Source organism: Mustelus asterias, chromosome 23 (genome assembly GCF_964213995.1).
Source record: "Mustelus asterias chromosome 23, sMusAst1.hap1.1, whole genome shotgun sequence".
Lineage (NCBI taxonomy): Eukaryota > Metazoa > Chordata > Chondrichthyes > Carcharhiniformes > Triakidae > Mustelus > Mustelus asterias.
In genome coordinates this window covers 45,866,263-45,894,142 of record NC_135823.1, presented here as the reverse complement: position 1 = coordinate 45,894,142, position 27,880 = coordinate 45,866,263, and the positions used below count along the sequence as shown (strand labels likewise).

At 42.8% G+C, this 27,880-nt stretch overlaps 1 protein-coding gene across 1 annotated transcript in view; it reads left to right on the top strand.

The window, feature by feature from the left end:
• Nucleotides 1-23,022, top strand: part of LOC144510434 (ankyrin repeat and fibronectin type-III domain-containing protein 1-like) — an 878,059-nt gene extending 855,037 nt beyond the window's left edge. Inside the window, exons 17-24 of the mRNA XM_078239881.1 lie at nucleotides 3,153-3,319; nucleotides 5,733-5,883; nucleotides 6,677-6,842; nucleotides 10,665-10,831; nucleotides 12,224-12,434; nucleotides 15,239-15,906; nucleotides 17,654-17,935; nucleotides 22,939-23,022. Coding sequence (XP_078096007.1) covers nucleotides 3,153-3,319; nucleotides 5,733-5,883; nucleotides 6,677-6,842; nucleotides 10,665-10,831; nucleotides 12,224-12,434; nucleotides 15,239-15,906; nucleotides 17,654-17,935; nucleotides 22,939-23,022 — 1,896 coding nt within the window. The remainder of the gene's footprint in view (nucleotides 1-3,152; nucleotides 3,320-5,732; nucleotides 5,884-6,676; nucleotides 6,843-10,664; nucleotides 10,832-12,223; nucleotides 12,435-15,238; nucleotides 15,907-17,653; nucleotides 17,936-22,938) is intronic.
• Nucleotides 23,023-27,880: the final 4,858 nt, after the last annotated feature.

Below are 27,880 nucleotides of genomic sequence, written 5' to 3'. Positions count from 1 at the left end.
ATTGCAAGTGATTCTCTGGCTATGATTAGATAAATAAGAATAGAATCAGACGAATGCAATTCCACTCAGCTGGATGATGACGGTGAGGCATTAGAGGAGAATGGTGCTTACACAAGCTGCAGTGAACTAAACATAGGATAACACACAGGCCAGAATGAGATATACACAAGAGCTGGGGTGAAATATACAGAGGCTAGATTGAGATACACAAAGGTTGGAGTGAGATGGACACAGGATAAGATACAGGCTGGCGTGAACTACAAACAGGTAAGGCACAACACATTTTGGAGTGAGATATCCCCGGCGGTGCAGCCAGTGAGCAACGCAAATGGCCTCTGCCGCCAGAAAACATGCCGTGGGGGGGACAGAATATTCTAGCCACGGAAGCTTATTAACCCTCTGAGGACTACAACATCATCTTTGCAATAAAATGTCATTATATGCATCCCAGGGTATGAAAAGAGATGGCAGGGGAAATAGCAAACGCACCAGTGGTAATTTACCAAAATTCGCTGGACTCTGGGATGGTTCCAGCAAATTGGAAAACAGCAAATGTGACGCCACTGTTTAAAAAAGGAGGTAGACAAAAGGCGGATAACTATAGGCCGGTTAGCTTAACTTCTGTAGTAGGGAAAATGCTTGAACCTATCACCAAGGAAGAAATAATGAGACATCAGGATAGAAATTGTCCCATTGGGAAGATGCAGCATGGGGTCATGAAAGGCAGGTCATGTTTAACTAATTTACTGGAATGCTTTGAAGACATTACAAGTGCGGTGGACAATGAGGAACCTGTGGATGTGGTGTATCTGGATTTCCAGAAGGCATTTGACAAGGTGCCACACCAAAGATTGCTGCATAAGATAATAGAAGATTGGTTAACTAGCAGAAAGCAAAGAGACGGGATAAATGGGTGTTCTTCTAGTTGCCGATTGGTGACTGGTGATGTATCTCAGGGATCAGCGTTGGGACTGCAATGCTTTACAATTTACATAGATGATTTGGAGTTGGGGACCAAGTGTAGTGTGTCAAAATTCACAGATGTCACTAAGATGAATGGTAGAGCAAAATGTGCAGAGGACACTGAACATTTGCAAAGGGATATAGATAGGTTAAGCGAGTGGGAAAAGGTCTGGCAGTTGGAGTACATTGTTGGTAAACATGAGGTCATCTATTTTGGTAGGAATAACAGCAGAATGGACTATTATTTAAATGGTAAAAATTTGCAGCACGCTGCTGTGCAGAGGGACCGAGGTGTCCTTGTGCATGAATTGTAAAAAGTTGGTTTGCAGGTGCAGCAGGTAATTAAGAAGGCAAATGAAATTTTGTCCTTCATTGCTAGAGGAATTGAGTTTAAAAACAGGGGGGTTATGATGCAGCTCTATAAGGTGATGCTAAGGCCACACCTGGTGTACTGTGTACAGTTTTGGTCTCCTTAATTGAGAGAGAATATACTGGCACTGGAAGGGGTGCAGAGGAAATTCACTTGGTTGATTCCGGAGTTGAGAGGGTTGGCTTATGAGGAGAGACTGAGTAGACTGGGAACTATACTCATTGGAATTCAGAAGAATGAGGAGAGCTCTTATAGAAACATATAAAATTATGAAGGGAATAGATATGATAAAAACAGGGAGGTGAAACACTGGCAGGTGAAACTAGAATTAGGGGCATAGCCTCAAAATAAGGGGGAGCAGATTTAGGACTGAATTGAGGAGGAACTTCTTCACCCAAAGGGTTGTGAATCTGTGGAATTCCCTGCCCAGTGAAGCAGTTAAGGCTACCTCGTTGAATGTTTTTAAGGCAAAGGTAGATTTTTGAACAGTAAAGGAATTAAAGGTTATGGTGAGCGGGTGAGTAAGTGGAGTTGAGTCCACGAAAAGATCAGCCATGACCTTATTGAATGGCGGAACAGGCTCGAGGGGCCAGACGATCCACTCCTGTTCCTAGTGCTTATGTTCTTATGATATGCAGAGGCTGCGTGAGGTATACACAGCCTGGAGTGAGTTGCACACAGGATAGAGTGTGTTGAAAAAAGATTACATTGTTGAATTTGTGTCTGGATGTTTAGCTTGTTCATCTTAAACCCTCATTCAGTTGTTTAAATACGGAAGTTAACTTGTTCATTTTAAATGGTGAAAACCTTCTGAGATAACAAAGAAAAACTTCAGAAAGACATTCAGCACAAGGATTTGTGATATCCTTTCTGCTGCAGGCAGATATTATATGAGGAGCAGTTTTGTTTTGTGTTTTGTTCACCAATTTCTTTTTTAAAACTGATTAATTACTCAAAGTTTCAAGTATTGGATATCAGTCCACTGATTTCTGGAACTCTGAAACCACCTTCCCACTATAAACATGCATCTAGTTAACTGTAAAAAAAAGACATTTTATTGCAAAGATGATGTTGGGGCCCTCAGAGGGTTAATAAGTTCCCATGGCTGGGATATTCTATCCTCCCCCACAGTATGTTTTCTGGCACCAGAGGTCATTTGTGTTGCTCACTGGCTGCACCGCTGGGGAACCCGGAACGGGACTGGAAGATCCTGCCAGCAGGAAGGACTGGAAAATCCCGCCAGTGGGAAGGACCGGAAAACCCTGCCAGCAGGGAGGACTGGAAAATCCCACCTTCTGTCTCTGAATCCAGAAGGAATGCTATGACTATTGGCCTGAAGTTAGCAATATAGCCTTTTTAAACATTTTTTCTTTGTGGGTGTCACTGTGACGACTGGCATTTGTTGACCATTCCTGATTAGTCTCAAATTGAGTGGCTTGCTCAGCCACTTCAGAGAGCAGTTAAGAGTCAACCACGTGGTTGTGAGCCAGATATGGATGTAGACTTCCTTCTCTAAAGGACATTACTGAACCCGATGAGTTTCTACAACAATTAATGATAGTTGTCATGGTCATATTACTGAGACTATCTTTATATTCCAGATTTCATTAATTGAATTCAAATTCCACTAGTTGCCATGGTGAGATTCAAACCCATGTCCCACGGGCATTAGCCCAGGCCTCTGGATTAAAAGCTAATTGACATTACCACTCCGCCATCATCTCCCCCAGTAAGGAATATTAGTGAGCATGTTGTATTTTCAGGGCTGAGGGTTATTGTAGATGAACTGCTACTCTCATCCTGCTTCTTTTCTTTTCAGGAAAAGTTAGCCTACCATAGGAGGAGCAACCAGGCCCTTTCCCCAGGTCTTTATCTTGGTTACCTAAAGCTCTGCAGCTCAGTTGATCAAATCCGTGTACTTGTCCCTCAGAAGTTACCCAATATCCTGTGTCATATCAAGATAAGGAGCAATCACAATGTCTCCAGGTAACAGAGGGAAACAATAACAAACAGAATGATAATTAATTGAATTGTGAGAACACACTCTGTAACATTGATCTAAATGTGCTGCTTATTAAACCTTCCATGTGCAGTAGTGAGCCATGCAGTCCAGAGATGCCAGGTTCAATTCACAGTCTGTGTTGAGTTAGATGATCTCATCTATGCAGCAGTTAAGATGCTACAATGGCCTTCAGTGTCCCTGCGCTGGGAAAAGAGAAATCAGCTAGAGTGCCAGCTCCTGATAATTGTCCAACAACCCCTGCTGGAAAGTTTATGTGCAGAGGTCAGTGTAGAATGAACTGTGCTTCACTGAGAAGTCTTTATAGGTTGACTGTCTCACTGGCACTCACGGATTAAGCACACATATTAAGAATGGTCATTTGGGTATCAGAGAGTGCCTAATGGTAATTGGACTGCAGCCCAACAAGGCTTAGCACCTCATGCAGCAACCACTAAGAAAATTGTCATAAAAATGTCTCACTTTTATGCTCATCTTAGGTAGTGGAGCAAAACAAGTCTGACTGAGCACAAAATCCTAACAGAACAACTTTAAAATGTTTTTTTAGATTCACTCATTGTTTCTAGATACAAATAAAAACTCAAATCAGATAGGAAATGATCTAGTCTACATCTTAACTTGCTAGCACATATCCCTATGTGTGACACGTTGTCCTCCGAGGGGTGACACACTCTCTCTATGTGTGACAACTCGCACCCAACATGTGACATTTTGTCCATCCCCTATGTGGCACATTTCTCCTCCCTCACAAATTTGACACTCACCCAAATTGTAACACACGCCCCTCAGCATGTGACACACTCCTGTTCGATGTCAGGCACACCCCATTTCCATGTTTAACACATTCCCCCTCACGTAACACACTTCCTCCACATTTGACAGATTCTCACAAGATGTGACACAGTCCTGTTTGATGTGTGATACACTCCTCCCAACATGTGATAAACTTCCATTTGATGTGTGGCACCATTTGATGTGTGGTACACTCCCCCCATCCCTCCCCCCCCCCCCCCCATGTGTGACACACACCCCACATCTGACACAATCTCCTAAAATGTGACACAATCCCCCAACATGTAACATATTGCCCTCAACATGTGACACTCCTGTTGATATGTGGCACACTCCCCCATGTGTGAAGAATTCTCCCCCCACATTACAGAATCCCACGAAATATGACATTCCTGCCGGACATGTGACACACACTTCCCCACGTGACACACTCTCCCCCACAAGTGACACGCTGCACCCAAGGAGAGCCACAACTTCCCTTACTTGGGATAATATCCTTCAGACGTGTGTCATAGTCTCATAGACATATTTCCTCTTAGAGGTGCCAAGTTTCTCTCTGCATTAAGCCCACTCCAAACAATCCATACAGCTCCCCTCTGTAGCCTTAGCACTCGCCATGATTGAGGAATTGCCTTGAATTTCAAATCCTCCACCTCCTTCATATAGTCCAGGCACATAGTATTCCCTTGGAAGAGAAGATTTCAGACTCTTGCCTAGGAAACCAGTACTACCGTGCACGGTTCCATGTTACTGCTCATTTCTCATTGAGATTGTTGGGAGTGGATTCTCTTAAAGTTATTTAACACAGTGACATTGTTAGATGCAGCCTAAATAGGGAAATGAAGGCCTGACCAACAATTATGCAGCATAGGTTGTCTAATGCAGCACCCCAATTACAGTATGTCATGTAGTATCAGTGCTATATTAAGCGTGCCAAGGTGACATCAGTCAGTAAAAATGAATTGACCATGGTCACCAAGTGTTTGCTGTACAGTCACATTATCCTCCATCCCTTCAACTTCGGCAAAGACCAGTAATGGGCAGAGATGCCGTTTGACACTTTTAGAAATTGTGTCCTCCTAATGTGGCATTTCCCTTTAATTTTCTTCAACTCTTTAAATTTCAATTACATGTAATTTCCTATTCTCACTACTTGTTTTTTCCTTACATTCGTCCAACTTTGTACCTGGATCTGTTGATGTAATGTGATTCATTTGAACCAGGAAATGTTAAGTGCAATTATCACATCATTGTGGATCCAGGAGGATGGATAACTATTCCAAATTTTGTTTGAATTTCTTTTACGAATAATAACTTTCCCTATGGAGATTAAGTGATTGGATAGAGACTGTGAAAAGGTAGAATATAAGGATTTGTGGAAACAGTTTAATATGGTGTGTAAAAGGCACTTAAATGCGTGTGGTAAAGTCCATGATGAGTGTACATGTTCAGTTGATAAACAATCATTTTCTGTCCTATTGTTTATGTTCTTATATATCCTCTGTGTGACACTCTTAACGTAAGTGTATTTTACTTTACAAAAATTGTTTCATTAAGTAAATCTCATATCTCCCTCCCCGCCCCTAGAGATGAATGGGAGTGGCTCCAGAACCTGTCAGATTTGGAGGAGCCCACTCTAACAGATCCATGTGAAGGATGCTCCCAGAAATTCTTCCAGCAAGAACTCAGGGTAGCCATTTCAGAACTGATGAATCAGATCGGCATTCCAATGCAACAGGTATAAAGTGGCTCATAGTAAATGTGGGATAAAAGCAAATTACTGCGGATGCTGGAATCTGAAACCAAAAGAGAAAATGCTGGAAAATCTGAGCAGATCTGGCAGCATCTGCAAGGAGAGAAAAGAGCTGACGTTTCGAGTCCAGATGACCCTTTGTCAAAAGGGTCGGTTGTGGTTGAAATATAGTGTTGTACAATGTAGAGGAAGCTTTGCTTTGTAACTATCCCGTGCTGTACCTACTCTGGGAGTGTTTGTTGGGACATTGTAGAGTGTTTCACTCTTTATTTAACCCATGCAGTGCGAGTCCTGGGAGTATTTGATGGGGAATTGTAGGGGGAGCTTTAATCTATAGCTGACCTGTGCTCCTGGACTATTTGATGGGATATCATGGAGGGAAATTTACTCTGTATCTAATCCATGTAACACCTGCTCTAGCTGGCTGAAGTGAAAATATTCAATTATTTTGATTTAAGGCAAATGCATTTAAAAACTGAATTAATTTAGACATCAATACAATATTAACATCATTCTTTTTCTATCAGGATGGCTTATATCATTTCAAAAACTGTGCCCTACTTGAAACCAGGCTTTTCCCCCTCCATTCTGCTCTGCAACCATGACCCTGCCTGATGCTGAGCATCTGTGCTCTAACTGCAACCTGTCTTGCAGTAACAGGGCCAGCAATACTAGCATTTCTGCACAAATGATAAAATAATTTGCGTTCAGAGGGATTAGGTTTGATGTGAACACTGTGACTTAACTGCCTTTTCCCCCCTTCGCTGTGCAAATTCAGGCTAAAGAGTTCAGGCTGTACAGCCAAGAGGTTTTGGAATTTGCAGACAATCTGTCCTTCCTTCTTCTTCTGCCGCCATCTGATGACGTGTGCACAGCCCCAGGACAGAAAAAGCCCAACCCCTGTTCAGGGTTCCTCACGTTGCCACTGCAGATTTTTGAACTGGGTGAGTATTGATGGCTTTTTGTATCATCTCGATGTGTAGTTTTTATGTTCAACTTAATGCTTTTTAAATAAGGATGTCTTAGCTGAGCTAATACTTAATACTAGAAGTGCTATCATATCTTACAACCATAATGTCAACAGATCAGGGTTGCAATGAGTGTTACAGGAGATACCCAGATTTACCTCACCACTTCTCTTGACTCATCCAATGTTGCAAATTAGCAGACTGCTTATCCAATGCCCAATACTGGATGAGCAGAAATGTTCTGGGATAAATGAAGCCATTGGCTTTGGACCCTACTAAAATCTCTTCTAACTCTATCGTTTTCCTCGGCAACTATCTGAGGATGAACCAGACTGTTCAAAGTCTTGGTGTTGTATTTGACCAGTAGATGGAATTCTGACCACATATCTGCATCACACATCCATGTCATCACTAAGACCGCCTATTTCCACCTGCGTAACAACACCTTTCTTTCTTCACACTTCAATTCATCTGTTGCTGAAATTCTCATTCAAGCCTTTGTTATCTTTAGACTTGATTATTCCAATGTACTCCTATCCTACCTCCCACATTCAACCCTCCATAAACTTAGCATCAACCAAAAGTCTATTGCCTATATTCTTGTGCCAAGTCTCATTTAGCTATCAGCCCTGAGCTTGCTGACCTACTTTACCTCCTAGTCTGGCAATGCCTTAATTTTAAAATTCCCTTCATATTTTTCACGTCCCTTCAGTCTCAGCCTTTCTTAGCTCTGTAATCTCCTCCATATCCATGACCCACTGAGGTATCTGCACTTTTCTCATTTTGGCCTCTTACACATCCCCAATTTATATTGATCCACCAAATGTGGTCCATGCTTTAGCTGCCTGGGTCCTAAGCTTTGGAATTTCTTCCCTACACCTTTCAGTCTCTTCACCTCTCTTTCGTCCTTAAAACATAATTTAATATCACCTTCTGTGGCTCTGTGTTAAATTATGCTAAATAACACTGTTGTGAAGTTCCATGGCATATGTTATTATGTTAAAGGTGTTATATTAATATAAGTTGTTGATGTCAATGTTGTTCACGTCACTGACTCTGACCAGAGAGGAATGAATCAGCCAAAAATTCTACAGTCAAATCATGTCACTGTCTGGGCTCTTGCACAAAGAATAAGGTGGGATGGGGAAGGATGTGGGATCTATTTCAGGAGAAGGACCAGGAAACAAATTGTGAAGAAATACAAAGAAACAGAATGAGCCTTAGCAGCTCAGAGTCCATGGGGCACCTTATGTCCCCATTATGCCGTATCTGCACTGCAAATGGTTTAATGAACTACATTTGCAGGCTTTCTTTAAGTTTCGGGTCAAGTTTCTGTTCTAAATTGAGCAATAGAAGCTTCATCCAAATGTTAGAATATTTTAGTTAGAATTTACTCCACAGGCCATTTGGCCCAGTAGGTCTATGCCAGTATTTGTGTTTCATACAAGACCCCTCCCACCCTACTTCATCTCACCCTATCAACATATCCTCATATTCCTTGTATAAAAATAGAAAGTGTTGGAAAAACTTAGTAGGTCTGGCAGGAACTATGAAGAGAAAAACAGAATGGGCGACATTTTACGGTCTCGCTCATCCCAAAGCCATAAAATCCTGCCCAAGGTCAACAGATCTTTCCATGGTCCAGCCCTTGCTCGCTCCAATTCACGTGATGGGCGGGATGGTAAAATTACAGCCAATGTTTCAAGTCCAATATGACTTTTCTTCTGTATATAAAAGTGTACGTTGCCACAAAAGCACACTTACTCCTTTCCCACTTCATGTTGAGCCTTGTTAACTCCAGAGGTTCGCCTCCTCTGTTGCGGTTGCAGAAGCAATGCAAAACTGCCTACAAAATATTATCCGTTGTAGCTTGAAAGATATTAGGAGAAGTTTTTACCCTCTGGGCTGCTTTGTGTAGGAATGTAACCCTACATGTGTGTGCCTTTGCCCTTTCTCAGCAGGCAGTTGTGGTATGGTCTATCTTTTGACAATTAAAGCATTTTGCATTTCTGTACAGACATGCTTATGCTGTGTGGTTGCCATTAAAGAGAAAGCAAGTCACTAAACGTCTATCAACAGAACTCTTCTGATCAAGTTTTCCCACTTTAGTCTTGGCTGAAGACTTCTGACAGTGGACAGAAGCTGTACTAGTCACTTCCTTAAGACTAAAGAAGGGGGTTGGGTCACGCTCATGCCTGTGTGGTGTGGGGGATGAGGTTACCCGTTATTTGTGGGTGGTGGGGAAGGTTGCCCCTTTAGTGATGGGTTGATGGTGCTCCCCTCGTGGGAGCCTCCATTTATTTTTTTTCGTGGGAGATGAGGTCACCATTTAAAAATGGTGACCCAGTCTCGGAACAGTGGGGCTGGCCAGCAGGTGGTCCTCCATGCATAAATTAGCAACTTTCAAGTGAGAGAATCTCATCTGATAGATGCTGCTAACACCAGTGGGAAACCCTCCAGCATTCCCGCTGGCATGAGCACTTAGTCCCAATTCGGGAGAATTGTGATCTATGACTGAATTAAATTATGTAGACAAAGTAAAGCTGTTCTCATCAGCTAATGCTTCAAGGACTAAGGGACACAATTTAAGGTTTTGGACAAGAGGTGTAAGAGGGCATGAGAATTATTTTATGTAGTGAGTGGTAATGACTTGGAACTTGCTGCCTTCATTGATGGTGGAAGTAGACAATGAATGATTTCAAAAGGAAATTGAGGAAATACATTTGCAGGGTGTAATGGCTTCAACAAGGCACTGGAGATTGGCCTCTTGGAATATGAATTCCCTGATGGAGGTCACAAAAGATATCCCCTAATAAACACAAAAGATATCCCTGATGGAGGTCATAATTGCCTGCCTAATCAGGGAGCCTCATCTGTATATAAAAATGGAAGTGTCCAGTCTTCTGGCATTCTGGATTCTGATTGTGTACCATGAGGAACTCAATGAATAAAATAGTGTTCGTAAATAAAGGGAATCTGGCAAAGGGATACCGGCCCCTGAAGAGTTATTTCACAGGGCTATAGGAATAGAGTGGGGGAATGAAGCAAATTGGATTGCTTTACATAGACCATGGACTTTGGTTCTGTAATGCCTCTATGACCCTCATAGAGCTAAACGTTTATGGTCAAAATTCAGTGATCTTTTAAAAAATGATCAAAACCAGAATCTATATTTTTCCCTGTCAAGTTCCAAGAAAACACCTCCCTTTAAAACAGCAGTAGACACAGTTTAACCTCAACATTCTAACACAGACACCCCAAGGCTGTCAGTATTACTGACACTCACTGCTGTAATTCAACTCAACATTTCACAAGAAAACAAATGGGTTAACACAGAACTACAGTAACAACATATCACATGTTCCTTTCAACATAGTAGCTTTGGCAATAAGTTTTCTAATACTACTGAAACATATCTTGGCAGAAAACTGGATAAATGGCTTTGACACTGAAACATTAAGGTTACTGAAGCATTATTGCATAAATTATACATTTCACTTTGTTGGATTTTTCTTGTCAATTCTTCTGAAGTTTATTATAAGAAAAGTGTAATATTTTATCCTTTTTTTGCTGAAATTGTGCCAATATCTGGTGAGTAAACCTTGAGCTGTGTGGTTGTCATTAAAGGGAAAGCAATCCATTTAGCAAACAGAAGCAAACCAGTCAGTTTACAAGATTGAGGTGTCAGCACTACAAGCTTGGAATTTTGAACCATCTTGGAGTGTTGACATGTTGCAGTACAATCCACTCTATGGGTAGTAATAAGCTGAGTGTAACAATCTGCTTTCTGTCTTTCAGTTCACTTCTTCACCTATGACAAAGCGTTCATCAGCCAGTACTGCCAAGTGTCAGCGCTGCTGGAGTTGGATTTGCTCCTCTCTCAGCAGGCACTGAGGGAGGCATTTTCTGACTCAGAGGTAGTAGCAGCTAAACAGAGGCATCAGCAAGTTCAAGACTTTATTCAGGTGAGCAGGATTCTAATGCTCAAAGTTTAAAAGTTTATTTATTAGTTCACAAGTAGGCTTACATTAACACTGCGATGAAGTTACTGTGAAAATCCCCTAGTCGCCACACTCTGGCGTCTGTTCGGGTGCACTGAGGGAGAATTTAGCATGGTCAATGCGCCTAACCAGCATGTCTTTTGGACTGTGGGAAGAAACCGGAGCACCTGGAGGAAACCCATGCAGACACGGGGAGAACGTGCAGACTCCGCACAGTGACCCAAGCTGAGAATCCAAACGGGGTCCTTGGCACTGTGAGGCAGCAGTGCTAACCACCATGCTGTCCCTTGTCTATTTATTGTTGCATCTGTACAACTACGGTGAATAGGTCAGCCCTTGCATCTTTTGTCAGTGAGTGCCCTGGATATTTAGGCTGGATGTTCCATTAATTGATTAATTTTGCTCTCTTGTTAAAAGAAAACTGGTGAGTAATTAAATGGCAACAACTTAGAACAACCTCCCAATGTCAATACTAGCCGATAAGTTCTGCCAATAGGTTAAACAATCGCAGTTTATTCAGAATCTGCTAAATGGAACAGATTACTGCTCACACATTGCTGAGTGAACTGTTTGTTTACAAACCATAACATTCTGGGATGATGGTACTTCTTTAAACCTGTGCTCATCTTAAAAAATCCTTAGCTTATTATTGTTCTACAAACAGTAAATTCTAGAGCATAAAAGCACTCCAGGATTCCTGGTGTCTTTTTGAAGCAAGGTTTTTAAAAATGTAAAACATTTTGCTGACAGCCCCAGTGCCTGAGGAATGAGTCAAAGATGATCTGAAATGTTCCTTAAAATACCAGGTAACTTGTAGGTATTAAAGATGTTGATCAGTATTGTATAATAGGAGCATATGTCGAGAATTTGGGCAGCAAACCCTGGTCAGACTGATGCAATGAAAGCTTCTTCTGTCTTCTGGCTGGGAGAGTCTGACATAAATAAGTTTGGACTGTCTCACTGTCATGGTCCAATACATAAACTGTCTATCATTTTGCATCAGTTGGCAATCTGCTTTTGAAAGTTCATGGAATTTCTATTCTAGGAAATAAAAATAAGTGATGTAGCAGTGCATTTCTTACCTTGAAGATCAGGTACATTGATGGCATTATGTACCTAATCCATGGTGTACCTGATCAGAGATTATTTATTTAATACAGGCACTGGGAACCTGAATTGAAATGTATTCCATTCTCCAGCACAAACATCCCTTGGTTTTGTCCGCAAATGTCAACTAAAACTGACTGTGCTTATTCCTGAATGTCTATGGAGTGATAATGTACTGTATAGCTTTCTCAAACTTATTTGTTTGAGATATTCCATGCTTTCTGATTATTACCCCCTGATGTTTTTCAGCAAATGGAAGAGATCTGGCGGGAGATGCGCTGGATAATGGATGTTCTACAGTACGCAAGGTACAAGCAGCCTCCAGGGGGCATTCCATTGACCTGGCTAATGGATTTTACCACGGATATAAAAAAGGACAATCCCCAATCCATTTCATCCAATCTAGATTACTTGCCTTCCCCAACCCCCTCCCCAGAGACCAGTCGCAAACATCCCACTGGTAAGTTTGGTAAGATACAGCACTGGGCGCAGACAATCTTTGGTCATTGATTAAAATATTAAATTTGAATTGTTTTAAAACTTTGGAAGAGGCAATTGTAATCTATTACTTAGATCTGTGATTAACTAAAAGCTTATTTACCCCAGTTGGCCCATGTCAATGAGCTGATGGAATTTCTTTGCACCATATTCTTCCCTGGTCTGTTATGGGATCTGCCTATACCCAGCAGCCTGTAATATCTCGCACTAATTGTCATTTTTCATTTAAAGGTCATACAATGAGTGACAACAGGTTATTGAGCATCAATGAACGTATCACTTTCCTCACTGAATATCCATATGTATACTTTGCATACGAGGCACTGAATGGTGATCAAAAAAGGATGGTTGTTGATTTTTTTCCTCCCAACTGAGGCTAATTGTGGTTCTCCAAGTGCAGCCTTGGCTGAAATCAGCTAGTTACAGCACAGATCAAACTGTACTTGTGTAATTTCTGCAGAGGCACCCATTGTCAATCCCTGGCCTTCTTTACCCCATACTCCACCTTTGGCTATCCCGACAAGCTGTACTACATACGAACAAGGAACAGGAGTATGCTATTCAGCCCCTTGAACCTGCTCCATTTAATAATTTAATAAGATCATGACTGATCTGATAGTAACCTCAGATCTGCATCCATCCTACCCCTGATAAACTATCACCTCTTTGTTTGCCAGTAATCTACCCGCCTCTGCCTTTAAAATCTTCAAAGACTCAGTTTCCACCACCTTCTCAGGAAGAGACTTCCAAAGATTCACAACCCTCAGAGAAAATATTGCACCACATTTCCATTTTAAATGGGCGAGCCCTTATTTTTAAACAGTGACCAGTAGTTCTGGATTCTCTCTCAATAGGAAACATCTTCTCCACATCCACCCTGTCAAGACTCCTCAGAATCTTATGTGTTTCAATTCAGTACCCCCTTACGTTTCTAAAGTATAAGAAAAAGTAAAGAATCTCAACAGGACTCACCACATAAACACAGTGGCTACAAGAGCAGTTCAGAGGCTAGGAATATTGCTGCAAGTAACTCACCTCCTGACTCCCCAAAAACTGTCCATCATCTACAAGGCACAAATCAGGAGTGTGATGGAATACTGCCCACTTGCCTGGATGGGTGCAACTCCAACAACAGTCAAGAAGCTTAACACCATCTAGGACAAAGCAGCCCACTTGATTGGCACCACATCCATAAACATCCATTCCCTCCACGACCGACGCTCAGTAGCAGCAGTGTTTTCTATCTATAAGATGCACAGCAGCAATTCACCAAAGATCCTTCGACAGCACCTTCCAAACCCATGACCACTTCCATCTAGAAGGACAAGGGTAGCAGATATATGGGAACACCACCACTTGCAAATTCAGCTCCAAGCCACTCACCTTCCTGACTTGGAAATATTTTGCCTTTCCTTCGCAGTCGCTGAAATCCTGGAATTTCCACACCTCCCCTCCCCCCCCCCCCCCCCCCCATGGCCCCCCCATGGCCCCCCCATGGCACTGTGGGTCAATCCACAGCACATGGTCTGCAGCAATTCAAGAAGGTAGCTCACCACCACCTTCTCAAGGGCAACTAGGGATGGGCAACAAATGCTGGCCAGCCAGCGGCGTTGATATCCCACGAATGAATAAATAATATAGATAAAAACTCCAGCAGTTACAGGGCTAGCAAGTCCAACATTTCCTCATAAGACAACCCACTCATTCCAGGTATCAGTTTGGTAAACCTTCTCTGAACTGAATCATAGAAAGAAATCATAGAAACCCTACAGTGCAGAAGGAGGCCATTCGGCCCATCGAGTCTGCACCGACCACAATCCCACCCAGGCCCTACCCCCACATATTTACCCACTAATCCCACTAACCTACACATCTCAGGGGCAATTTTTAACCTGGCCAATCAACCTAACCCGCACATCTTTGGACTGTGGGAGGAAACCGGAGCACCCGGAGGAAACCCACGCAGACACGAGGAGAATGTGCAAACTCCACACAGACAGTGACCCGAGCCGGGAATCGAACCCGGGACCCTGGAGCTGTGAAGCAGCAGTGCTAACCACTGTGCTACCGTGCCGCCAACTGCTTCTAATCCAATTGCACAGTACTCCAAATGTGGTCTCACAAGTGCCGTGTACAACTGAAGCATAACCTCTCGACATATGTATTCAATTCCCATTGCAATCATTGATAACATTCTATTTGTTTTCCTTATTACTTGCTATACCTACATACTAGCCTTTTGTGATTCATGCACTAGATCCCTCTATACTTCAGAGTTCTGCAATTTATCACCATTTAGATAATGTGCTTTTGTTTTATTCTTCCTGCCAAAATTGACAATTTCCCACATTATACTCAATTTGTCAGATCTTTTCCTTCACTTAACCTATCTATATCTTTTTGTAGACTCCTTATGTCCTCTTCACAACTTACTTTCCTATTTTTGTGTAATCAGCAAATTTGGCAACCATCCCTTCATCCAGGTCTTTTATATAAATTGTAAACCGTTGAGATCCCAGCATTCCAAGATTTTAACCACCTTCTTTTTGACAGCAAGATTTAAACAATAGCTACATAATAAAACTAAATAAAAAAGTGTTATTTTATTTACAATGCTTAATGGATCGAATGGGCTTCTCTGTTCCTAGATATTATTCTTACATAATCTAGTTGACTGCTGTTTCACTCATGTCTGCAGGTAATCCAGGGTATTCCGTGCCATAAGACTCACAGCAACATTGAATGTATTTGTTTCCCTCTAACCAGATTTACATGGGATGTCAGATGAGGAAGGATCTTCAGAGGTGTTTTTGGCTACAGACAGTGATTATGACTCCAGCAGAGCTCAGAGCCCCAAAGAAGTGGATCTCATCTGCTCATCAGCCCCTGACTGCAACAGAAGACCCAGCCACAATCTGCGCGATAGTGCTCCTGATGTTCTTCAGGCACATGAACTCAAATCACAACTAGTAACCAGCAGTCATGAGGACACGAGGCACACAGTACTCTATGACAGTGACTTTGTGCTCCCAAGCAGACAGCTTGAGCTTTTGCACATCACAGAAAAAAGGCAGGCCTATTGTGTAAGAACGAGCAGCCTTGACATCCCAACCCAATCCTTCCATGTCCCGAGGAAATGTTGGTCACGACCTAAATCCATGGATGAATGTGCAACAGAACAAAAGCCCAGTGGATCAAGTGTGAACTGGCATAGGCCCTGTTTGTCCTTCAATGCGAACACTCCTCTAAATTCTGAGGATACCTCAAGACTAACAAGTCATTCTGAATCCCAGGATTCCACAGAATGGATTAACTCGCATCAAGAATCTCTGGAGAAAGAAGATCAGCCCTATGAAGGGAAAAAACTGAACTCTGTGAGTTTAAGAGTTTACCCCCAGTACCACACAGGTTTGTCCAAGGAGATAAGTGTCAAGGTATGTCTGTCCATTCAATCTTTGTTGCAAAATCTGGTTGGTTCTACATATCCCTTTGGGCACAAAGTCACTCTTCAACTACAATAAATAGCCCAGTGGGCTGAATATTCCTGCTCTTGTCATGGCATGCTTGAGGCAGGGGAATGGGTAAGGTGGGGAGGGGAGGGGCAGGGCACTGTGTTAGAACAGTTCCCTGATACTTTCCTGCTTCCAGGGAACTTTTCCAAGATGGGGTGGGGATTGGATCAGCCCACTCCCAGCAGGCAGCCTCAGCACAGCCTATTTCTCCCGATGACACTGCCAAGGCTCCAGAAGTGATTGGCCTGGCAGCATCAAGAACCTGCCCATCATTCTTAATTAGACAGTGAACATCAAGTCAGCCAATTCGGAAGCCACCTCCCAAAAGTTGTTGAGCATTTCCAACAACCAGCAACTGTGGTTTTGGGATGACCATTTGGTCCTGATATTCGGGTTCAGAAGCCCATGATAAAATTCTCCACTCTCCCCAATATTTCCAATGAGCTCCAATATACTGCAGCTGCACGTTCTCTCTGTGTCTGCGTGGGTTTTCTCCAGGTGCTCCCGTTTCCTCCCACAGTCCAAAGATGTGCAGGTTAGGTGAATTGGCTATGCTAAATTCTCCCTCAGTGCACCTGAACAGGCATCAGAGTGTGGCAGCTAGGGGATTTTCACAGTAACTTTATTGCAATGTTAATGTAAGCTTACTTATGATGAATAGATAAACTTTAAAATCCTGCATCTCACCCATGCAGTACCTGCTCATAAAGCACTCCCAGGCTAGGTACAACAAGAGTTTGATACAAAGTAAAGCTCCTTTGATACAATCCCATCAAAGAGAGTAGGTACAGCGCCTGTTAGATACAGAAAAGTTCCCTCTTCACTGTGCCACCAAACCCACCCAAGACATGCATAACATCGGTTAGTTACGGAGTAAAACTTCCTCTATACTCAACGTGCTTCAGCCCAAGCTCAAAAGAAAATGTTTATAAAAGAACGAAAAATCAGATGATTGGGGAAACTATTTTGTTCTGGTAATTGGGGGGAGGGCTGTTGTGATTAAGATGAGAGTTGTGGTTATTGCAGTGGATGGTTGTTGCTGTAGTGATTGGAATGTGGGGTTTTGCTGTGATGATTGGGTTGGGTTTGTTGTTATTGAGGAGTTGTTTGGTGATGGGGTGGAGCCGTTTTTGCTATGATGATTGGAGTGAGACTTTGTTGCTATGGTGATTGGAGTGGGGAATTATTCTTGTGATTGGGTTGGAGGTTGTAATGGTGATTGGGGCTGGGGTTGTTGCAATGGTGATTGGATTTGGGGGACTGTTAGTTTGGTGATTGAGGTGGGAGTTGTTATGGTGATTTAGCCACAGCCCTTTCTCTTTTGGAAATTGTACTCCCCTGAAGATACTTCAACCTTATATAAAAGCAGAAAATGCTGGAAATGCTCAGTAAGCCTATCAGCATTTGTGAAGAAACAGAGTTAACATGTTGATGGCCTTTCAGTATTGACAGATGTTAATTGACATGAAACATTAACATGTTTATCTTTCTACTGATTTTGTTGGACCATGTATTTCCAGGATTTTCTGTTTTTATATCAGATTTCCAGCATCCACGGTATTTTGCTTTTGTACTTAACCTTGATTAGAGACATTTCTGAATGCATTTTTAAGCAGTACCTCATTTCCACCATTTTTGTTCCTAACCAGCTTTGTTTCTCTAATTCTAGCTTCATGTCACATGCAGTACATCAGCACGCGAGATTGTTAAGCTGGTGATAAGGCAAACAAACGAGATGGCGATAAAAATGAGTGGCGACAAAGATGCCCAGTTTTACAGAGATGACCAGCTGCATCACTTTGGCCTGGTATTATCCATGGACAACACAGAGAAATGGCTACAGGATGACTTTCTGCCACTTTCCCTACAGAATCCATGGACCAAGGGAAGATTATACGTTCGTATTAAAGAGTATTCCCCCTTATTAGTACAGTATGGTAAAGCAACAACAGTATGAGATGGTGGATGAGCGATACCAGTGACTGGTGTCCATATCACTCTTTCTTCTGAATAACATTATGGTGCGACCAAACCCCCACCAGGCACATGAGACCGAAATATTCAGCCTTGCTGTGTGTGGGCCAGATATGAACCTACTTTCTCATCTTACCAAAGACAGAGCCTTTGTATTAAAATCAAAAGGTGAAGGGAGAGGAGCAAAGATTTTAGGATAGAAATCTGTCGTGGGCAGTGGTGCAAAATGGACGTTTTGGATCAGCCCTTTATACACAGTGCCTGATACTCAGTTCCATTGACCACCCATTTTACACAGCACCTGAAATTAATTTCTACCTACGATTCTTCAGGATCCAGATTTTGTGGATTGAGGGGAGTTTTTTGGGATTGTCTAGGAATCTCCCTGATGAAGATAAAAGCAGGAGGAAAGAGATTAATTGTTCTGCAGCATTTATGCTCTGTGTACCTTCAGACTTTAGGAATACTTGCACATTTATTCAATCACCTGAACTATTTTGAAACAGAAATGAGGAGGTATCCACTGGAGTCACTGATCCCCTTCTGAGGAACTTCCAAAATTTGAAGCTGCTATGTTCTACATGGACCTTGTGTTACTGAAACAAAGCAGCCTCTCTCTGTTTGTTTACAAACCTGTGGGTATTGATTGCGTCCAAAACCTAATAGCATGATGTTATGTTCAAAAGGATCATTGAATATCAAATGTGGTGTTATTTTGTGCTAATTATCGTCTATATGAAGACAGCAAAGTTCTTTGGTATGTGTAACACAAATTAATCTTTTTTGTATGTGATAGAAATGGTACCAGCCCGTTACCAATCAGTAGCAGCTTGTTTGGCATTTACACCGCTCACACTTCATGGTGTCAGATTCTTCCAGCAACTTATTGCATTCCTATCTCTAACTTCCTCCTGCCTTTGTTAACAGGCCAAAGTGGGCTCTGTAGGGACACTGTCTACTCTTCTTTTTCAGGTGAAACAGACCATTAGAGTTTAAATAAGTGGGCATACTGTTTTTTTAACATGGAAGTACAAGAAAGAACTGAGAAACATTTCCTCTTTAAGATCCAGGTCTTTGACAAGTTTTATCTGATTTGATAAGTTAACGGTGCTGTATAGATGCAAGTAATTGTTGAATCATTGACAGTAAATCTAGGGCATGAACCGTGACATAGACATGGGTACAACCATTGGTCAGTGAGATGCAGAGAAAGAGGATATATTTGTGTAATGATTTCTCTTCTCCAAATAATGAAGCAGGGTGCCAGTAATTTCTGCAGGTGTTCTGCCGTTTATTAGCTGGTGCTACGCAGAATATTCTACCATGTTCAACCCATTATTCCTGCTCCAAAATACATTTACATGAGTCAAGCAAATTATTGGGACTGTTTGGTTCAACCAAGTGCGAGAGTTGTATCCCCAGCCCTTGGTGCATGGTTCCGTGATGGAATGAATTGCTTTGACCATCAGTGTTCAGTTTAATTCAGGAGAAGTATTTTGTTAGTTGATTTGATCCTATTCCTCTCAAAATCTGTAAATAAGTTAGTATGCTAAAGTACATATAGCATTATGAAACAAAATGTTTTTCGGTATGCTTGCCCTATCATTGTTTCTCATTTTGTGGTTCATATTCAATGCATTTTATCCAGCAGCAGGTTATGTCACGGCGGCAAGCACTGCGGCCTCACAGCGCCAGGGACCCGGGTTCAATTCCCAGCTTGGGTCACTATCTGTGTGGAGTCCGCACATTCTCCGCATGACCCCGTGGATTTCCTCCGGGTACTCAAGTTTCCTCCCACAATATAAAGATGTGAGGGTTAGGTGGATTGGCTATGCTAAATTGCCTCTTCGTGTCAGGGGGACTAGCTAGGGTAAATGCATGGGGTTGTGGGGATAGGACCTGTGGTCGGTGCAGACTCGATGGGCCGAATGGCCTCCTTCTGCACTGTAGGATTCTATGATTCTGTATCAAAAAAGATAACACAGGACTCTGTAGAAAGTCAAATAGTTGGTTAATGCTGCTGCCCCTCCTCACAAGGTAGGAGACTATAAATTGATAAACAGCAATGGTCTAAGCAGAGAGATGAGGATCCCTTTCATGGGACAGCTCCTTGCTTTCTTTTTGAGTTGCATAGAAGCGATTTTCAAATCTCTGAGTGGGGTTCTGGAGCAGAGACCAAACTATATTGGAGACCTCTCCTCCATGAAAACTTCAGTCAGAAAAACTGATCAATTTTGAGATGCTCCATGAATTCAGTCATTTATTCTAACAGCTGAGTGATTTTAGTAGCTCTTAACTAACTTCCACATCTCTGAAAAGGGCGTAGTAGGGGGAAACAAAATCAGCTAGGTTCCTACTTCTGACCTACCCAATGACTGCTGCTGGATTGTGTGTTTTTTACTTCTGATACATCCCACAATCTCATTGCTTGCCAAGCCTCACTGTCTAGACTCCTACATGATTACTGTCAGTGACATCACGAATGAAACAGACTCGAACCTTGTCAGTTTCCTTGGCTGATGGTGTGTTTAAAAGCTCCTCGGAATATTTCTATGCCTCACTTCCATAGCTATATTCCAAGCTTTATTAAATGTTGAGGAGGGGCAGGCAATGGCAGCCAGTTTCACTCTTTCTTCCCATTCAACTTCCATACATAGCCCATTGGGAATAACTGAGTAGCTGTTTAGTTCAATAGTTACATGTTTGCTTAGAAAGCATCATTTTCTGTTCCTGGCTTTACACACTATTCCATGGCTGTGGTCACTGTTTCACCCACTGGTTTTATGCTTCTTCCCATGGCTGTGGTTATTCTCTCACTCCCCAGCTTTATGCTCTGTCCTACAGCTGTGCTTCTGTTGTTTTACAGTTCTATGTTTTACATTATTCCATGATACACAGTCACACTATTTTCCAGTGTTTCTCAGCTCAGTCACATTAATCAAGCATGAATGCTTTCCATAGTCAGTCATTCTGTAGTTCCTTACCATCAGAGTATAATCTCATGGTTCATCCCTCTTTTTTTGTGAGTTGTATGACTTCAACGTGACCAACATTCCATGAATTTGCTCTTGTAGTTACACTTTCTCCCACAGCTCTATGCTCTCAATCTTTTATTGATTCACTGACTAGTCACCTCAAGAAGAAGTCTCAACACCAGGTTAAAGTCCAACAGGTTTATTTGGTAGCACCTGTTGGACTTTAACCTGGTGTTGTGAGACTTCTTCCTGTGTTCACCCCAGTCCAACACCGGCATCTCCACATCATAGTCACCTCAAGCCATGAGATGAGGGCAATGGACTATGTTTGATGAGAAAACTGAGACAAAGGGGATGAGATAATGAAAAGAAAACTTGAACAGGAGCCAGTAATGTGTTTCTGCTATGGAAAGAACTGACTGAGAAAACAGGGGGTCATTAGTGAGGATCTTGCAGTCAGAAACTGGAAGCTACACTTAGCAAAAATACATTTGAAAATCAAGGCAATTGTAAAAGCACAGGTTAAGGTAGGAGCAGTGGTGAGAAATGATTGGTTAGCAGATTTTTGTCAGTGATTAAAAAGTGGAAGAACAATCACTCGAGACGTTAGAAAGATGATCAAGAGTTAATAGAAAAGCCAGTATGGAGAAAGAATATAACACAAACTCGACTAGAGTTAAACAATCAGAGCAGGAAAATAACTTGCATCAAAACCTGTGCACTGAGAACTTAGTGCAGGGTTTGTAGCAAGAACATTTGGGGTGGAATTTTACTGTTCGGCTAGCGTGAAAATGGGAGAGTTGCAGATCCATTTTTTGGGTGAGTTGTTACTCCCAATCTTATGTGCTTGAAAAAATGAACTAGACTGTTTCTAGCTACTAGAGGCAATTTGCGGGGCTTAATTCACCAGTCAGCCTAATCAGGCAGCAGAGGGCTATTGTGCATGTGCAGGCCTCTGTGGCTGCACATGTGCAATTCCAACAGCAGATGTCTGACAAAGAGAGAGAGCTGTCAGGCCTCTGTTTTTGCAGCTAGCCTCAACCCAGTGCCACCCCCCGTTCCCCTTGGCCGATCGCAAGCCGCACACTGCCCGAAAATATAGCCCCCGCTGCCACCACAGATCGATCGCGACCCCCCACCAATCACAGGCAGAGTGGCAGCAGGCCCCCTCTCCCTTCACTGATCACCTGCAAAGCAGCAGCGGGACCCCCATCCCTCCCTCCACCAATCGCATGCAGAGTCACAGTGGGACACCCTCCTCCCACTGATCAAAGGCAGAGCAGCAGTGCCCCCCCCCCCCCCCATCACAGCTGCAGAGTCCCCCTCACCAATAGGTCTGCACCGGCCTGGCCTCACCCCCTCCAGGCCCCGTCCCCTGGCAATGCCTGGTGCCAGGCTGGCACTGCCCAAGGGGCACTCCCCTTGCCCTCAACACCCCCGGGTGGGGGCCTCAGTGACCTCCGGTTCTACTAGTGAGGGCAACACGACTGTTCCCCATTCATGGGGAGCAGGTGCTTTCCTCGCCGGACAGAATGTCTCATGGCGACGTCATAAAGGCAAGTGAGTCCAGACGATTGAGCGCTGGGCTCGCTAAACCCATGCAAAACACTATTTAAATAATTTATTCAGCCTCTCGCCAGAAATGGGGGTGAGGTTGAGTGCACCGGAAATCCAGTCCAGTAAGATCGCATGAGCTGAGAAATGAGGATCACACCCGATTTCTCAGCTCATGCGATCTTACTGGGACTGGATTTCCGGTCGCGCGACTTTACTGGATTGCCCTGCCCATCGCTGGTAAAATCATGGCCTTGGTCTAGGCTGAGTGCGAGAGGTGGAAAGCAATAACAATCAGTATAAAATCAGACAGGTAAATCACAGCTTTAAACCTGCAGATAATTTCCACCTCAGACACGCTTTTGAAGGCATCCTAAAACTCATTCAGTTTTCCTCACTTGTCTCTCACACAGAAAATAATCTAAAAGTAATAAATTAACTGTTCAAACAGATTTGTAAGCAACTTTTCTTTGTGTTTGAGGACAAGGGACTCAAAAACCAGCCAGCCTATGACCTGCCTGCCGCCTGTCCCTAGCCTGTCTCCCATTTTACGGGAGGGTGGTGGCAGTCTAAGGCGGCCTTCCTACCCTTGGGCCTATTGAGGCCCATTTAATGGTCATTTCACCCCACCACTATTTTACAAAGGAAGTCTTGGGCTGGGCTGGTGGCAGAAAAGGGAGTAATCCTCCATTTGGAGTCAGCTGTACCCATCAGAGGCACCCCACTCAGGGCCAGATATCAACCACACCCCCACATCTCACCCCTCTTCCCCCTCCCCCCAACTCCCTAACTTCTCGCTTGGGCTCTGAAATCCGATCCGGACTTACCTTCAGTCCAGCTTCCATCACCTCCTCCTCTTCGGGCTCACATTTTTGCTGGGAAGGTGGCACATTCCAGCCATGCCAGCAGGAAAACTGACTCAATTGCTGGAATTTTCCGACTGTTCACGCCAGCAGGATTTTCCCATCCTGCTGCAGTGAACAGATTTGGCTTATCGCCAAATTCTGTCATCGCTGCAGCTGGAGCATGGTGTGAATGGGTGGTAAGATTGCACCCAATAATGGGCTGACCTGTCTGCTAGCTAATAAGTTACTTAAAACAGTGTTTTGCAAACTTTTTTTCTGGTAACCCACTTTTACCAAATGGCCGTTCCTCGCAACCCATGTCACGTTCACTTACTACTTAATGGAACAGGTGAGCCTGCTTAGTCCTCAAGATCTCACTCCAATTAAGTTCACAGGATGAAAGGGCAACGCGCACATTAGGTGCAGAGTTCAGCTGTCTCCAACTTTGTGAGAATATAAAATCCCACCTAGCACACATAGGTCATCATGAAGGACAATAGCAACAAAATGCTTATTTTACTCATCACTCTGTGCTCCTGGGGGATACAATTAGAATGACAACCACCTTGTGGGGACAATCTTACCCTTGCGCCCTGATGGCTGATGGACTGGGCGAGCCGGTAAGATTGCGAGAGCCAAGAAATCAGGTTCTCACCTGATTTCTCACCTATCTTACTGGCAATGGATATCTCGAATGATCAGCCTCAATTGAATTAGCGTATCATTTAAATGAAATTAGCGAGCCTGGGATGATATTGTCTGGGCTCCCTTGCCTGTGTGGCCTCACCAGGGGAGGTTCTCTCCAGTGAGGATCACATATGGGTCCTCTTTCAACAGGGACCAGATGTGATGGCCAATAGAACTGGAGGCCATTTAGGGGGCAAGGGGGTGCCCCTTGGGCAGTGATAGCCTGGGGGGAACACCACCGCCACTCCGGGGCAGATTTAGGCCATGGAGGCCAGTTAAAGTAGCAGAGGCTGTATGACAGGGCTCTGCTGCACTCAGAACAGAGATCTGCACATGTGCAATGGCACCCTCTGTTGCGATTAGCTGGCTTTCTGATGATTTAGGCCCCACCAACTTCCCCTACTGGCGAGAAATGGTTTGCAATATATTTTCATGTACAAAGTAAATAATATTCGACATTTGGATTCACCAAAAAAAATGGATCCGAAACTTTCCCATTTTCACACTCGTTCTGGAATTAGAATTTTCATAAGATCACCCCGTGTTTTTAATGTTTTTAATTCCTTCTTGGGATGTGGGCGTCACTAGCTAGGTCAGCATTTATTGCCCATCTCTAATTGCCTTTGATCAAAGGGAATCTAAGAGTCAACTACATTGCTGTGGGTCTGGAGTCACATGTAGGCCAGACTAGGCAAGGACAGCATGTTTCCTTAATGAACCAGGTGGATCTTTTATGATAGTCATTTCATGGTCATCAGTGGACATTTTAATTCCAGATTTTTGTTATCTGCTATGGTAAGATTCGAACCAGAGTCTCAGAGCATTACCCTGGGTCTCTGGATTACTAGTCCACTGGCATAATACCACCGCCTTTCCTCCCTGCTGTCACAGGTCAGCTGCAGCAGCTGAGTCTTCTCATTTGGAGTCAACTTTAAGTTAATAACTGACTCTGGGATCTCAAACTCAAAGGCATTTTTCAACCAACTTTTCTCTTTCAAAATGTCAAACATTACCCCGAGACCACCAGGTTTAGTAGTTCCTCAGGGATTCTCCCAAATTCCCATGAGTTTCCTGTACCTCCTGAAGGCTACATAGCAAACCCTGTTAGGTTTCCCAGCAGCCTCCTGGGGTCCATCATTTATAGGAATTTTGTGCCTGATCAAGGGGCCAGCATTGGGAAAAGGGGTGCCTGCTGCAAGTTATCCCCTTTCTCCTTGCAGCTGATCCCTTGTCCTCACCTCACTCCCCCCATCTTTACCAGCAATTCCTTCCTGTGGGCCCCATTCTGCCTTCACTTATCTGTGGCCTGAGTTTGTTGTCGATCTTAAGCCTCTAGTGGGAGCATTACCAACGGCAGCCGCTGCTTCTGGTGGCACTAATGGGCAATGGAGAGCTGCCAACCTCTGATTAGCTGGCAGCTCTCGGATTCTAAATCCCAGCAAAGGCCCAATACTTAAACAACAGGCACTTTGGTTAGGCCTCCTCTACCAAAATGACGCAGGTCTCCCACTGGTTCTCCAACCGGTGGACAGGATCCATGTTGGGAACACCAAATCCAGCCCCATATTCCAGTTGAGGCAAACCAAACCAGTGTTTTATAGAAGTTTATCACAACTTTCTTTCTTTTGTACTCTCCACTGCAACATATAAAGTCCGAGATCCTGTATGTTTTAATGATTTGTGCACGTAGACCCTAGATCTCTTTGATTCTGTACCACCTTTAGAATTAAATCCATTATCTTATGTTGCCTCTCCTTGTTCTTCCTATCAAAATGTATCACTTCATAGTTGTTTGAATTAAGTTTCATCTGCCATGTGTCCACCAATTAGACCAGCCTGCTTATGCCCTCTTGGAGTTTATCACTAAGCTCCTCACAGTTCATAACATTTCCAAGTTTTGTGTCATCTGCAACTTTTGAAATTGTCCCCCATAGACCCAATTCTAGGTTATTAATATAGATCAAGAAAAGCAGTGGTCCTTGGCGAACCTCACTGCATACCTTCTTCCAATCCAAAAAGCAACCATTCACCATTACTCTCTGACTGAGTGACAGGAAACAATTTCATAACCTATTGCCCCTTTTATTTTGTGCACTTTAACTTTGCTGACATTCCTATTATATGGCACTTTACTAAACCCTAGTTGGGAATCCATGTACACCACATCAACTGCACTACCCTTATTAACCATCTTGTTACCTCATCAAAAAACTCAACCAATTAATTAAATACAATTTGTCTTCAACAAATCCATGCTGGTTTTCATTAATTAATTTACATTTGTTTACAATTTTGTCCTAGATTATCATTTCTCGATGTTTTCCGACAACCACTGAGAATGAAAATTGTCTGGCCAGTAGTTTCTGGCCTTATTTTTTTTTTTGAACAAGATGAAACATTTGCAGTGTCTCAACTACCTCCTCTTTCACTGACTTCGACTGCATCTTCTTCCTTGGTAATGACAGATGTCAAGTACACATTTGGTACCTCAGTCATGTCCTCTGCCTCCATATGTAAATCCCCTTTTTCTCCCTATTTGGACCCAACCCCTCCTTTTTCTAACCTTTTACAATTTATATGCCTATAGAAGACTTTTGAATTCCCTTGTAAGTTAGCTGGCAGTCTCTTCTCATACTCTTTCATTGCTTTTCTTATTTTCAATAAAGACAGCCTATTGTCCCTTTACCATTTTTGCCTGCCAATCTTTGATTCCAATTTACACGGTCCAGATCCGTTTTTACTGCACTGAAAAGGCTCTCCACCAATTAATTATTTTGTTCATAACTAACCTAAACTTTATGATACTATGATCATCCTGATTGGGTTGAAAACACATTGATGTGGAAAATTCTCCTGAACATGCCTTAGAAATTCTTGCCATTTACATTATTACCACCCCAGTCTAAATTAGAGTTCCCCAATATAATTATTCTATAAATTTTGTATATAATTTCCCTGTAAATTTGTCCCTCTTTTTTCTTTCCCAACTTGAGGGTTGCAAATGTCAGGGATTGAAGGGCCAATCACCGCCAACAATAACCTTGTGAGCACTTTTAGCACATAGGTTAACATTAGTGTACTTAGAAACACTTGTTAACTTATTTAAAACCCATATAGAAATTGTACTATATTAGTATAGATTGAATTGTAATCACTGTCCTATAAAACACTCCAGATAATGTAAAGCAGTGGTCAGATACAGAGAAAAGCTCCCTCTACACTGTCCCAAATACTTCCTGGGTACAGGTTAAATAAAGAGTAAATGTTCTGCTCTAACAGTATGCCAGAACCATAAATTGTTAAACCACCCCTACTTTGTAGGTTTGACACTTTGTCACATAGATTTCTAGTGCTAAATTAGAGCAACTGATGTGGATTGACACCCATTGGGAACAAACTGCAAACATTTTTTAATGCAGGATACATAGCCTAACTTACTGATAGAAGCTAAATTATTCTGTCCTGTGCTGCCACTGAACTTTCCTCTCAAAGGGGATCAAACATTTATTTCAGACAGATGGGCTTCAGTACATTATTGAAGGTTTGCTAAGAGTAGGCAAAGCCTGGAAAAGCAGAAGACAACGAAATTTCCAAAAGTCAGCAGCTGAGAAAAATTTAACAAATGTATTTGGAGATGTGAGTACAAAACAAGCTCTTTGGGTAAAAGCAACATTTCACTTTAAGGTGAACATTTCTGAGCACACACACACCATCTGTTTAATAGTTTTATATTGCAAATAAACCAAAATATATTGAAATAATTGATGTTTTTCTTCCACATTGGGCATGCATGATGAAGTCTCAGCCCTCTTCATTGTACGTAGAGAGGGAGAAAAATTCCAGGGTGCACTCATGTTTTCA